At 44.0% G+C, this 14,260-nt stretch overlaps 1 protein-coding gene across 1 annotated transcript in view; it reads left to right on the top strand.

The window, feature by feature from the left end:
• NOM1 (nucleolar protein with MIF4G domain 1) overlaps nucleotides 1–14,260 on the top strand; it is a 28,079-nt gene that overhangs the window by 1,285 nt on the left and 12,534 nt on the right. The window contains exons 2-7 of the mRNA XM_053264745.1: nucleotides 386–510; nucleotides 1,487–1,682; nucleotides 3,208–3,531; nucleotides 4,339–4,449; nucleotides 5,419–5,586; nucleotides 7,049–7,170. Of these exons, the coding sequence (XP_053120720.1) occupies nucleotides 386–510; nucleotides 1,487–1,682; nucleotides 3,208–3,531; nucleotides 4,339–4,449; nucleotides 5,419–5,586; nucleotides 7,049–7,170 (1,046 nt within the window). The remainder of the gene's footprint in view (nucleotides 1–385; nucleotides 511–1,486; nucleotides 1,683–3,207; nucleotides 3,532–4,338; nucleotides 4,450–5,418; nucleotides 5,587–7,048; nucleotides 7,171–14,260) is intronic.

The raw sequence follows: 14,260 nt of genomic DNA, 5'->3' as shown, positions 1-14,260 counted from the left end.
TGTTCATACATTACACAGTATAAAAAGTTATGGAGTGCTATGGCCAATCCCAGCCTGCTGACAAGTGTACCTGAGTACCTCTCTAATACATGTTTGCACATTTGCATTTGTCACAGTTACTTTTTTTTTTAAAGGAATGTAAATCCTTGATGAGGCCTTGTTAGTTTGTATTTGTTTAAACTACATAACTTCTAGATCTGTAGAACAAGGGATCAGAATTTTATCTTGGCCAGTTGTCACATATTCCCTACTTACATAACTTGTTGCAATAGTCATCCATAACACCTGGATGAATATTTTTTCAAGTGTTGGAGTGTAATGGGACTATTATTATTCTAGTAAAACATGAATGGAAAAAAATCTGTCTCTTTTTTAAAAAATCTAGGGTCTTTGCCCTGGTCCTACAAAGTATGTCCCCCCTCAGCTGCGAAGGTCCGAAGAGACAATAGACGCCAAAAAGAGGGAAGAATTAGAAAGACTGAAGAAAACATTGAAAGGACTAATTAATAGGTAGTATTGGAATGTGCTAAACTGTTTTCTTTACAGAAATAATCTTGTTGAAAAAACATGGGTAGGACTACTATTGCACTGCTGCATTTTAATTTGCAGCTCTGTCTTTTATTGGCCATTCATATTGAATTGCTTGTTTTCTTGTGGATATGTTTTCATAATGTGCTAGATATGGTATAAAGCATAGTTGTTTCAGCTACAAATGTGGTGTTCTAAATATTTTGATAGCTTACATCTGGTATTCTGGATCTTGAGGAAAAACTGATTCTGGAGATAAAAGTATTCTATTTAAATTGATGGAGCTATCCTTAAGTTTGGAATGAAAATCTTTGTGTTAAGTACTTGCAAAAATGTTCATTCTAAACGTTCCATATATACATGCATGTTGCAACTTTTAAGGAGTCATCTCTGAATTAAAATGGGGAAGAACCAAAGATGTTTCTCAAACACTTTATAAAAATATATTATTTTTTTACCCTATATTCTATCTATTTTATTAATGTTGAAAGCCACCCCAAGCAGTAGTGCACTGAAGGGGTGGAGTATAAATACTTTTAATAATATGTCTTGTGGTAGCAAGCATGAATTGTCCCCTTTGCTTGGCAGGGTGTGCCCTGGAGAGGCAACATATGAGCATTATAAAATATTCCCCTTAGAGGATGGGGCTGCTCTGGGAAGGGCATCTGCATGCTTGCATGCAGAAGGTTCCAAGTTCCCTCCCTAGCAATTCCAAGACAGGGCTGAGAGAGACACCTGCCTGCAACCCTGGAGAAGCCACTGCCAGTCTGTGTAGACAACACTGAGCTAGATGGACCAATCACCTAACTCAGAATATGGCAGCTTCCTATGTAATATTCATTTTTCTCCATTTCAAAATGAATGTATGTTGTTTCACATGACTGAGCACTAATGAGGAGGAGGATGAACTGGGACATAAAAACGAACACTTAATTTTTTTTTCCTCATTTCCCACCAGGTTGAGTGAACCAAATTTAGCCTCCATAAGTGGGCAGTTGGAGGACCTCTATATGGCAAACAGTAGGAAAGATATGAATGATACGCTAACAAATATTCTTATAAGTGCCTGTGTTACAGCATCAACAATGCCTTCCAGACTGGTAATGGAACATGTTGTTTTGATTGGCATTCTTCATCGTACAGTGGGAATTGAGGTATTTTTTCTTCTTTATGGGCTTTTAAAAACTTCTCCAGTATTGATCTTGTAGGGCTTTCAGAATTGTGTTTAGGTAATAATTAATTGCAGTTTGGGCAATATTTTTTTAAATCTCTGGCGAGCAAAATAGTGCAATAAATATTGTTTTAGAAAGCACAAATTAATGCCTGAGGTCTTTGAGATGCTAAATGCTATTAGTAAAGAAGTCATTTCCTTCTAATTCTCCTGTAATCTCCAGCACTGCTCTTTTCCTGATATAGTGATAATCTCTGGCAACATTTGTTGTCCTGCCAATCAATAAAGAGGTTTAACACCTGTTCTAGGAGCAGCATTGCATTCTTTGCCAACTGTGTCTGAAATTAGACTTAAATAAAGGAATGTCCCATTTAACTTCATATAGTTGCTAGAGAATTGACTAAAGAGTTGTTTGTTCAATATGCCTCACATCGCACTTCTGATAGCAGTCTCAGATATAGGGCATAGGTGCATCTACTCCATCTTTGGGACCCTGTATCTTTGTGGAAAATGCATTGTGTGGTGTTTGGTCCTATGTGTGATCACTGGCCAGTTTTCACAATCACAGCTCCACTTTAAAGGACCACTGACCTGTGTCTGTGATTACCCTCATCCATGACAATCTAAGGTCATTTTCATTAAGTGCTAGTTAAGTGAACCAACCTGTGCATCATATTAAAAAATCATGTGAATTATGAACATACCTGTGAATCATATTAAAAAGCTATATTGCTTGCAAAAATGACTCTTCCACTCTAAACCCATTAACATTTGCAAGTGAAGCATTCCAAGCTACAAGGCATTAGGGATGTGCATGGAGGCGCGGTCTGGTGCCGGCAGGGGTCTCCCTTTACATGCGGGGGGGTTTGCACTTACCCCTCCCACTGCTTTTCCTCCACCGGCGCTCTGTTTTAGTGAAAGGTTTTTGGGGCGGCAGTGTTCCTCGCTGCCGCCTCGCCCCCGTTATTGTCCGGAAATACCGGAAGTAACGAGTACATGTGCGTGCGCCGCGCACATCACACGCTGCATTCGCACGCAGCCTGTGACGTGTGTCGCAGGCGGGCGGCGGGCGCATGTGTTATTTCAGGACAGTAATGGGGGCGGGTGGCAGGGAGGAACGCTGCCGCCCCAAAAACTTTTCACTAAAACCGCCGGCGGGGGGAAAGCAGCAGGAGGGGTAAGTGCAACCCCCCCCCCCACTGCCCTTAAAGGGAGACACTGCCCCACTGCTGGACCACCGGACCAGCCCAAGTTCGAACCAATTCGGAGGCCTCTGTAATGGCCTCCGGACCGGTCCGTGCACATCCCTACAAGTCATTTGATAATCGCTTGTGAAAGACTCTGACTTGACTGAGGGCTTGTCTATGCATTCCTTTGCTGCCCATTGCTTGGTCAGCAAGTTTTAGAACCACAACATTAGTTTAAAAAATCACTGTTTATTTTAACATGAAGTGCTAAATAGTCAGCTGTTCACTGATCATTTGTGTGGGTGTGTTTAATTATTCCAGGTTGGAGCTCACTTTTTGGAAACTGTGGTGAGGAAATTTGATGACGTCTACAACAGTGAGGTTGAAGGGAAAGAATGTGAGAATCTGCTTACCTTAATTGCCCATTTGTATAACTTCTACATAGTGCATTCATTGCTGATCTTTGACATCTTAAAGAAGCTGGTTAGCACTTTTTCTGAAAAGGATATTGAACTAATTCTGCTGCTGCTGAAAAATGTGGGTTTCTCCTTGAGGAAAGATGATGCTCTGGCACTAAAAGAGCTTATCACTGAGGCCCAGAAAAAAGCAAACGCAGTAGGGAAGCAATTCCAGGACCAGTCAAGGGTATGAATCTTTTTTTAAAAGTACTTTCTGTGTCAGTCTTCCACAAAAACAGAACTTGGCAGGAGCTTTCTCCAGCTTGCATTAAGATATAACCAAGGGTCCCGTTGCCTGAAGTCTGACTAGTAAAGCTGTCTTACTGGACTGGAGACACCATGTCTGGCCCCCTCTCTGCAGACTAGGTGGATGGAAGTGTGCAGTAATACACACTTAATGTGTAGTAATACTCTTATAATTAGATAGCTGACACTCTCAGTAATCTTCACAACAATCCTGTAAAGTAGGTCAGTATTTATTCTTATAGTGCAGGAAGAGGGTAAGGATCAGATTGCCTATAAGTTCATGACACAGGCAAAATTTGGACCCAGGACTTCCTTGTCCCCAGCTCTTAGCTTTTATCCTGCACTAGCTCTTGGCACTTACAGTGAAGTGTGTTGTACCCAAACAAGTCTGTAGGTTTAGACACATCTTAAGGCAGTATAAGCATCCAGATTTGTACACTACATCACAAAACAAAAGAGAAGAAAGTGGGCCACGATGTTTGCCCTTTACCTGCAGATTTGAACATTCTCCAGAAGAGCTGTAAACTGGAGAATGTTCAAATCAGAGCTGTAAACTGGAGCTTTTTTATGTCTGAATAAAAATTTTCCTAAATCATGAAAAGCTTGATTTTTTGTTTGACAAATTTTAATATCAGCCTTAGAAGAACAAGATATAAAATAACATTTTGACTGTGGTCCAGTGATGATCTTTATGCTGGAGATCCTTGCCATTTTAGGTATAATAATTCAGATTTGTCTTTCTTGAAAGGTTTGCTTTATGTTGGAGACTATGTTGGCACTAAAAAATAATGACATGAGGAAAATCCCTGGTTATGATCCAGAGCCAGTTGAGAAACTACAGAAGCTGCAAAGAACACTGGTAAAGTACAGGGGTGGGGGGGCAGGAATCTTGCTGTATCTATTTGCTGTATCTATTTGTGACTTGCAACTTCTAAACCAAGGCTGCACAACTTTGACCTTCCTCCAGATGTTGGACTACGGCTATTGTCCTCTGTGGTTGAGGATGATGGAAATTGTAGTCCAGCTGGAGAGCCAAAGATGTGCAGCCTTTTTTGAAACAAAGAATAATAATAATAATTATTATTATTATTATTATTATTATTATTTCTTGTTTACACAGTCAGACAGGTGTTATTGATTGGTTTGTTTTATCCAGACATCGAGTCCTTCCCAAGGACCTGGGATGGCTGAATTTTATTGTCAGTTGTTATAGATATCGTCGCAGAATATAGGCTGTTCCCAGTAAAGCTGCTTTTTGTAATTGGCAATAATTTATTATTATTATTATTATTATTATTATTTATTCAATTTCTATACCGCCCTTCCAAAAATGGCTCAGGGCGGTTTACACAGAGAAATAACAAACAAATAAGAAGGAACCCTGTCCCCAAAGGGCTCACATTCTAAAAAGATAGACACCAGCAACAGTCACTGGAAGTACTGTGCTGGGGGTGGATAGGGCCAGTTACTCTCTCCCTGCTAAATAGAATCACCATGGTAAAAAGTGCCTCTTTGCCCAGTTAGCAGGGGTTGCCCAGTTAGCAGAATGAGAAACTATTGCTTATATCATCATAGGCCTTAGGAATTGTTAATGTTGAATGACTGACTCTTAATGTAATGAGATTTGATATGCCAAATAGAGAAGTGACTATTGAGTTTACCCTCATTTCTCAAAAAGAGGTCCTCGGGAGCAACTGAGTTTAAGTAAGCCATATAGTAAGACTTCTCCAGCCACCTTTGGTAGCGAAGACACAGGGGAGGTCTAATTACATTGACCAGTTTTGGAGTGTAATTTTTTAAACCCTGAAAACACTTTTTCTCTTATAAGATTCATGGCAGTGGTACTGGAAAAGAGTCTCAGCTCCGGGTGTCATTGGAATGTCTCCTCAGTGCTGATCAGGTCGGTCGTTGGTGGATTGTTGGATCCTCTTGGAGTGGAGCTCCAATGATTGACAGCACCAGCAACAAAATTAAACAAATACTACCTATAGGGAAGGTAAATATGATTCACATTATTAGCTCAAACAGGGTGCCTTTTCTAGCAGTGTGGTTCAGTGCTATTGTTGGGATCTTTTCTTACCAACAAGAATGAAGGTGGTTTTGTAACTTACTTATTCTAAACATACTATATATTCAAGAATATAATTGACAAGGGGTGTGTGAGCCAGCTCGACTCAAAGGGTTTGGGTCAAACCAGGTACAGTTTGTCATCGAATTTGAGCCAAACCGGGCCTGGTTCAGTTCGACCCCACTCAGAAATTACTGGTAAAGGGGAATCTGTTAAGGTGTAAAGTGGGGGGCAAGGGGGCTTCACTGAAGTGAGTTGGGATGGAAGGGGAGTGAATTTTTACCTTTAAAATTGCTGCCAAAGGGGTGGGTGGAGGTGTCTCCCCCAATGGAGCAGGCAGGGCTGGTTCAGCCTCTGCAAATGTGCAGAGGCCTGCACTGGCTCTACCGAAGCTGCTCTCCCCTCCCCCCCCCCCGCCACTGAGGTAAAAATTCACTCTTCTCCCACCCCAACTCGTTTTAGCGAAGTTCCCCTGCTCTCCCCTCTACCAGTAATTTTCAAGCTGAGCTTGGTTCAAACTGAACCAGGCCCACCTCAAGTGTGCTCAGAACCAACTGGACCCAGTTCGGTTTAAGTCCAGTTCGATTTGAGCCGAACTGGATTTTCTGGTTTTCTGTACACCTCCTACAATTGACGTACACATTCCCAGTCATCCAATACAAAATGGGGAGATGCAACTCTTCCTCCTGCCCATCTTCCTATTGGATTGAAGGAGCAAACAGTTCCATCCTCTTCCACCCAAATCCATCTTTGTCTCCCTTCCAAATAAAAATAGGTATCTATGAGCACCTTATGACCTAGTTCTCACATGAAAACAAAGAGATGACTTTCACTGATACCCCTGAACCCCCCTGAAAATATATCACTGAGGTCCTGCAACCATTACAAGGACGTATGTTCTAGGGATGTGCACGAACTGGTCCGAAGGCCATGTAAGAGGCCTCCGAACTGGTTCATGCTGGTGCTGGTTCGAAGTTCGACTCTGGCAGGGGTCTCCCTTCAAGGGCGGGGGGGTTTGCACTTACCCCTCCCGCCGCTTTCCCCCCGCCAGTGCTCCATCTAAAAAAAAAGTTTTCAGGGCGGCAGCGTTCCTCCCTGCAACGTGCGCTGTGTGCGGCCAATGCGCATGCGCAGCCCAAACTTCCTTTATTTCCGGGCAACAATGGGGGCAGGGGCAGCAGGGAGGAACGCTGCCGCCCATTTTGAAAATTCCCAGATAGCATGACTATTAGTTTGATCTTCCTGACCATACCTCGTTAGCAAATTTCGTTACTTGAAAATCAGGCCTTTGAAAACATGAGCAATGGAACACTAAACTCTTATCCAAGATAGGCATATTTTTAATATCTTGTAAATGTCCACCCCTTTCTTTTTCTCCACCTCTTTTCAGATGAGTTCAAAGATAATGGAGCTTGCTCGTAAGCAGAGAATGAACACAGACATCAGAAAGAATATATTTTGTATCTTGATGACCAGTGAAGATTTTTTGGATGCCTTTGAGAAACTTTTAAAGTAAGTGTTCTCCATGATAAAATATTCCTTAGGAGTTAAACTGCTGTTTGGCTGTGGAATAAGTGGCCTACGTACGGAGTAATACTCACTAATTTAATGTTGTTGCACTAGCGCAACAATGTAACTCATTGATATTGTGGGAAGATCTGCTCCAGACTATTTATTGCACTAGTGGAACATGTTGACACCTTGTACAACTGAAGAAGGTTTTCACTAGCAGTTGTGCAGCCTCATGAGCACTCAGTTTCCTGCAGCTGCACAAACTTCAGTCCATGCACCTTCTTTCATTGCACTACTGCAACACTACTCTGGATGTCAGATAGTGCCTCCAAAGCATATGCAGAAGGTTACATCAGCAATAGCTAAGATGCATTTTGTTTAATGCATTTGAATTATAAGCCAGAAACAAGTAGAGAAAGCCTTCTAGAATATAATCAAGGCTTGTTAACCTGAATTGTTAACCTGAAGGGGTACCCATTGATATTGTTGTTTGGCCTGAATCTTATACTACACATGATATTAACTAAACCTTCCCATTAAGCAGGAGAAAAGAAGTTTTTGAAATCTTGGCTCAAAATACCATTGTGAGTTTAGCCTTCTGATTACTGTGAAGGGATCTGTATCTGTGGTTTGCTTAAAATGTTGCCTGATAGAAGTTGGAGATTGGACAAAATACCCTTAATGTTCCTTTAATGGCTATATATGTCCTCTTGAATGAGCAGTCTATCTGCAGGGAGTGAGGTCGGAAACCTGTGTGTGTGTGAGAGAGAGAGAGAGAGAGAGAAACATTGGACTTACCATCAAGAGTTCTTTTGCACAGCCGAGGAGGTTATCCTCAAAATGTGCAGGTTGTGGACTGGCCATGCTCTAAGACAGGACCAATTAGAAAACTTGAAGGCATGGCTAGCCCCTTAGCATGAGAGGCGACCCAGCCCCAGTTCTGGGACTGACATGCTCTCATAGAAAAGGAAAAGATTAGTCGTAGTAGTAGTAGTAGTAGTAGTAGTACAAGACAAGCAGGAAGAAACAGTATAGTATAAAAACAGCCTACAAAGCAAAGCGCCCTAAGAGTCGACTCCACCCAGGAGAATGCGCCTCCCTGAATGTAAGTAACGCACCCCCAGAGCAGAAGAGCAGCATCCGAGGGCAGGCTGAATGACCACCTTGGCTGTGAAAAAGAACCCTTCACAGTAAGTCCAATGTTTCTTTTTCCACAGCCCGAGAAGGTCATCCTCCAAATGTGGAGGACATACCCAAGCTAACAGTAAGTCGGGTGGGTACAGAGAGGATGCAAGTTAGACCACTTGCTGAAGTACGGTGTGGCCCAAAGCCATCTGAGAATCATGAAAGGAAGAGAACTTATAATGCTTAATGAAGGGAGTGATAGACTACCAGGTGGCTGCCTTACAGATCTCAAGCAGGGGTGCATTGGCCACAAAGGCGGCTGAAGTAGCCGCACTTCTAGTTGAATGTGCGGTAATACCCGAAGGCGGAGGAAGATTGAGAGACTCATACGCCACAGAAATGCAGCTCTTAATCCATGAAGTGATCGTGACCTTAGAAACCTTAGCTCCCAGTGAAGCTTGCTGGAAGGAAACAAAAACCGAATCAGAGCGCCGAAGCTGCCTAGTTCTACATAAGTAGATGTGGAGGGCGTGTCTCACGTCCAGTGAGTGCCACAATTTTTTCTTGTATGGCTTGGAAAGGGGCAGAAGGAAGGAAGGACGATGTCCTGAGACCGATGAAAAGCAAAATTTATCTTTGGTATGAAAGTAGGATCCAATTTTAGGATGACAGCGTCTGATTGGAATACACAGAACTCCTTCCACACAGATAGGGCTCCCAGTTCACTCTGTGAGCCGAGGTGATAGCCACCAAGAAGAGGACCTTAAGCGAAAGATGACAGAGGCTCAAAGGGAGTCTTCGTAAGGTCATTAAGGACTTTATTAAGGTTCCAAGTGGGAAACCTATGGATTGGAGGTGGCACCAAGTTGGATGCTCCTTTTAAGAATCTCCGCAGATGTGGATGAAGCTGCGAGGAAGCGCCGGAGTGAAGATGCAGAATAGAAGAGAGGGCTGACGCCTGCCATTTCAGTGTGCTGAAGTCCCATCTCAAGACCCGACTGGAGGAAGGAAAGGACCTTGGGAACTCCTGCCGACAGGAGAGAGACATTTTCTGCGGCCCCATCTGGAAAAGGCCGTCCACGAATTTTGATAGATGCAGTTTGTGGACGGTCACCTTGATGCCAAGATAGTTGCCATGACCGCAAGGGAATATCCTTTCTGAGCTAAGACTGAGCGCTCAATTTTCAGGCGGTCAGATAGAGCCACTGTGGGTCCAGGTGCAGTAGAAGACCCTGAGTGAGAAGGTCCCATTGAGCGGGAAGGTGCTACAGCCTGGAGACCAAGAGTTGGTGGAGGTCGGAGAACCACGGCCTCCGAGGCCAGAATGGTGCAATCAAGATAAGGGTTGCTCTCTCAGTGTGGAGTTTTTGAATGAGACGGCCGATCACCGCGGTGAAGGCATATAGCAGGCCAGGCAGCCACTGAGAGGTCAGGATATCCGTCACCTCCGCATGGGGTGAGAGGAAGCGAGAGAGAAACCTCAGAACCTGATGACTGAGCAGGGAAGCAAAATAGGTCTACCACTGGCTGACCAAATCGCCTCACTACCTGGAGAAAGTCCTCGTGATGGAGTGACCATTTCACTTGGTCTATCGTGCGTCGGCTGAGCCAATCCGCTTGTATATCAGCCATGCCCTCTAGATGTTCCTAGTGATGAAAGATGCTGTTCTGCCCAAAGGAATATCTTGTTGGCCTCTGCCATGAGTGCTCGGGAGCGAGTGCCTCCCTGGCAGTTGATGTGAGACTTGGCGGTCAGATTGTCCATAAGGACTAGGACATCGGCCAGGTAGATCATAGGAAGAAACTGGAGAAGGTCTAAACGGATGACTCAAAGCTTCAGCCAGTTGATATTGTTGAACTGCACCTGAGGTGACCAAATGCCTTGTGTGTATTCGCCGTTGCAATAAAGCCCCCCAGCCCGACAGGCTTGTGTCTGTGGTTATCAGAATCCACATGGGGGTCGTGAGGGGGAGACCTTTCAGCAAGGCGGGTGATAACCACCACCTGAGAGACAGGCAGACCTTGGGCAGCAGGCAGATCTCTTTGTGGACACAGGCCATGATGTCCTCCTGGAACGGGAGGAGGTGCCACTTCAGAGGCCAGGAGTGCCAGTGAGCCCACGGGATGCACTTGAGGCATGAGATCATCAGCCCGAGCAGCTGGGCCAGCAACATCAGGTCCGCGGATGTTGCCTGAAGAAGAGGACGGATGAGGGGCGCCAGTTTTTGGCGGCGGTCCGGGGGCAGGGAGATTGATGGTTGACGGGTGTTGAAGACCACCCCCAGATGTTGAAGAGTGTGTGAAGGCACCAGGTGACTCTTTTGATGATTCACTATGGACCCATGGGAGGCCAGGGCAGACAGGGTATGTTGCACAAAATCCTTCGCTAGTGGGTATGAGGACGCTCGGAGGAGCAGATCGTCCAAATATGGATATATATATGGATTCCGCTTGTCCGAAGACTGGCCACCAGAGCCACCATTATCTTGGTAAATACCCTCGGGGCCGATAAAGGCCAAAGGGTAGGGCTCTGTATAGATAGTGGTTCATGTCATAGCAGAACCGGAGGAATCGGTGGTGACTGGTAGAATAGGTACATGGAGATAAGCCTCGGACAAATCGATGGAAATCAGGAAGTCCTGCAGTAGAATCACCTCCTTGATAGAGCGGAGAGACTCCATGCGGAACTTCCGATTGCGGATGAACCGGTTGAGTGAACACAGGTTCAGTACTGCTTTCCAAGATCCGCCCTTCTTTGGCACAAGAAAAAACAGAATAAACGCTTTGCCATAATTCGGTCAATGGCACTGGTTCGACGGCATTGATCAGAAGATGCTGAATGGCTAGATACATCCGCTCATGCTTGTCCTGTAGCGTGGACCTGGGAGAGATGGTGACCTGATCTGAAGGCTGCGCTTGGAAGTCCAGGGCATAACCAAGGGCAACGGTAGACAGGACCCAACAGAGTGCATAACAGGCCGATAACAGGCCGAAGCCCAGGTGAGAACTGGGGCTGGGTTACCTCCCATGCTAAGGGGCTAGCCACGCCTTCAAGTTCTCTGATTGGTCCTGTCTTGGAGCATGGTCAGTCCACAACCCACACATCTGGAGGATGACCTCCTCGGGCTGTGGAAAAATAATTTGGAGGAGAGAGTTGAGATTTATAGCTGATGTTAGCCAAACTGAAATGCAGCTTTGTGTGAATTGCTGTACTCTTTGGGGATTTGATGCAGTAGCATTAGATTTGCTGCCTACTGAAGGAGTGCCTACTTACTTCCAAGATGCTTTATTTACAAATATATTGTTTGTAAATAAATCGTATGACAAACACATCACAAATCTCTCTCATCAATCTCTCTCAAGTGGTCTCTCAAAGGCAACTAAGCCCTGTGGCATTTACTCCAGAATACAGCCATGAAGAAGATAGATTGAAAAGTGCTTCTTGCCTGTCATTTCTGATTGACACTTTGACTAATTTGATTAGAGTTTCCTATATTCATGGGAACAAGCTTAGAGGTCGTTTGCCAAGCAGAAGTAATTGGTATGGATATGGGATTCTACTCAACCAATGGATGAGAGAAGCACAGCTTATCAAGGAAAACGTGTGTGGTGGTGATTCAGAATTATAAAAAGCTATCCTCGCACACATCAGGGGTTTGAAATGTCTAGGAATAAAGGTATTACAATGTGAGCTGCCAAACTGTATTTGGGGACAGCAAAGGAAAAAGAACCAGTTTGGTTGCTGAACTTTTATGCTTGTTTTGGTGAAACTCCATTAATCTTATGCAGTTGCTAAGTACTGGAGGACAGAGGAAGGGTTGGCTATAGTTAAGGAAATTCTAACCTGTGTTAAGAGCAGCACAAAAGAAACTGGTAACCAAAGGGAGGGAACCAAGATTAGGTAATGTGGGTGCTACACATTGCCTTTTAGATTTGCTGTTGTTGATGGTTTGAAGAGAGAGAATGTTTTTTGTCTATGGGAAGAAAACATTTTCTGGTGAAGATGGGTGGTTGAGGGGACATACTATATTGTATGTAAATAGCCAACCATCAATCATTTGGTCTGTTTTTGTTGTCCAGTTGTCTCTTCTCGCAGTCTTAAGATACCTTGCATGATAGCTGAGCCTCTTTCTGAGAGTGAGGATGGTTGTGTGAATCTGATTACTGTGAATGGTCTATCACTGTGGTTTTGCCTAAAGTGTTTCCTGATGGTGTTTGACAGAAGAACATTAATGTTCTCCTATTCACATCCATAGGCATATCTAGGGTAGGGTAGGCAGGGCACGTGCCCCGGGCATCACTTGAAGGGGGCGCCACTTTTTAAAAAAAAAAAAAAAAAATTTTAAGGGCTGCCAAAAACAGAATGGCCACCGCGCATGCTCAAATAGCTGCTGAGAGGCCCTAAGCCATGCCCGGCCTCACAGAAGCCATTTGAGCATGCGTGGCGGCCTCCAAAATGGCCACAACGCCGATCTTTGCAGACTCAAACAGGCCCAAAAATCAGCCCGGGACGGACTGCGGCGGTGAATTGAGGCTGGCGGGGGAGGGGGAACCTTTGCAGACCCCCCATGGACTTTAGGAAGCCCACCGAAGGGGCTACAGGTAATTTTTTTTAATATAATATAAGTCACTGTACACATATTCAGTTTGACACTATGTACAGAGAATCAGGGCTTGTGAATACTGAGCTGAATGGTGAGTTTGTCTTCGAATCAGTGTGAAATCCTTAGTATTAAGGCCCACTGGGAGTTTCTTGCTCTCTCTCTCTCATTTTAACTGTCTTTCTGAAATACTAGAATATATTCCAAGCAGTGACACAGTTTACTCTGCATATCCTTTAATTATTTTCAGAGTATCTGGGAAAAGTCAAATTCTCCATTTATTTTTAAAACTTATGTAATAGTGATGCTACAATGCATAGTAGGGAATTAGACAGGCACTTCTGTTTAGTTTTCCAGGTACACCTCCACATAGTATTTGGGTATTTCATGAGCCCCAGCTTACTGAAATTTGTAGTTCTGCAGCATTTTTTGGTCTGGCTACGTCCACTGCTAAATAGTTTTTGAAATATTAAAAGATTAACGAGCTTGACTTGTATTTTTGAGCTGATATTATGGTAAAGTTATCTGAAAGATGGGTGTCAGATGTTTAGACAGGGGGCACAATTTCAGTGCTTGCCTTAGGCACTATTTCCCCTAGATACGCCTCTGTTCACATCCATTCAGCTAAATGGCTGTGGATGCACTCCTTGAATAGGCAATCTACTTGCAGGGGGTAGGATCAGAGATCAGTGAATTGGGGGAGTGGAGGGTGAGAGGGAGAAAAGACCATTTTGCAGTTTGAACCCAGAGAAGAGAGCGATGAGATTTCTAGCTGGAATTGATGTGAGATAAAGCCTTGTAACAGCTACTTTCTAAAGATTAGAATCAGCATCAGCAGATACAATGCCTGCTGAAGGAATGTCTTTTTGCTTCTAATACACCTTTCTTATACATTTGTAAATCAAACTGATATCTCAAAGAGACTGCAAGTCCCCAGTGGACTCTTAACAGTGTACCAAGGAGGGGCCATCCATGTCTGTCCAGCCCCAATAAAATACCACTTCTGGAAGATGCTCATGCTCAGTCCAGAGTCCAAGGGGAGGGAGTTTCACAGTTGAAGAGCACCTACAGGAAATATTTTTCTGTGCACCCTTGTTTGAATGTGATACATAGACAGCATTCTTTAGAGGGTGTTCAGAATCGGTCCTTGTGGTTTATTTTAACATTTATATCCCATCAACCGGCCCAGCTGTGGATTCACTTGGTAACTTAAGTTGGAGGCAGTCTGTGATTTATAGCTTGTTTTTCAAAGAAGCTGTGCACCTCCCCAGTACCTAAAACTAGATGCAGACAGGAAACAGTTAAATGCATTGGGCAACCTCTAGACTAGTCAAACATGGCAAAGTCCTATTGTAATTAATGAG

Source organism: Hemicordylus capensis, chromosome 6, assembly GCF_027244095.1.
Source record: "Hemicordylus capensis ecotype Gifberg chromosome 6, rHemCap1.1.pri, whole genome shotgun sequence".
Classification (NCBI taxonomy): domain Eukaryota; kingdom Metazoa; phylum Chordata; class Lepidosauria; order Squamata; family Cordylidae; genus Hemicordylus; species Hemicordylus capensis.
This window is presented reverse-complemented; position numbering and strand designations above follow the sequence as displayed.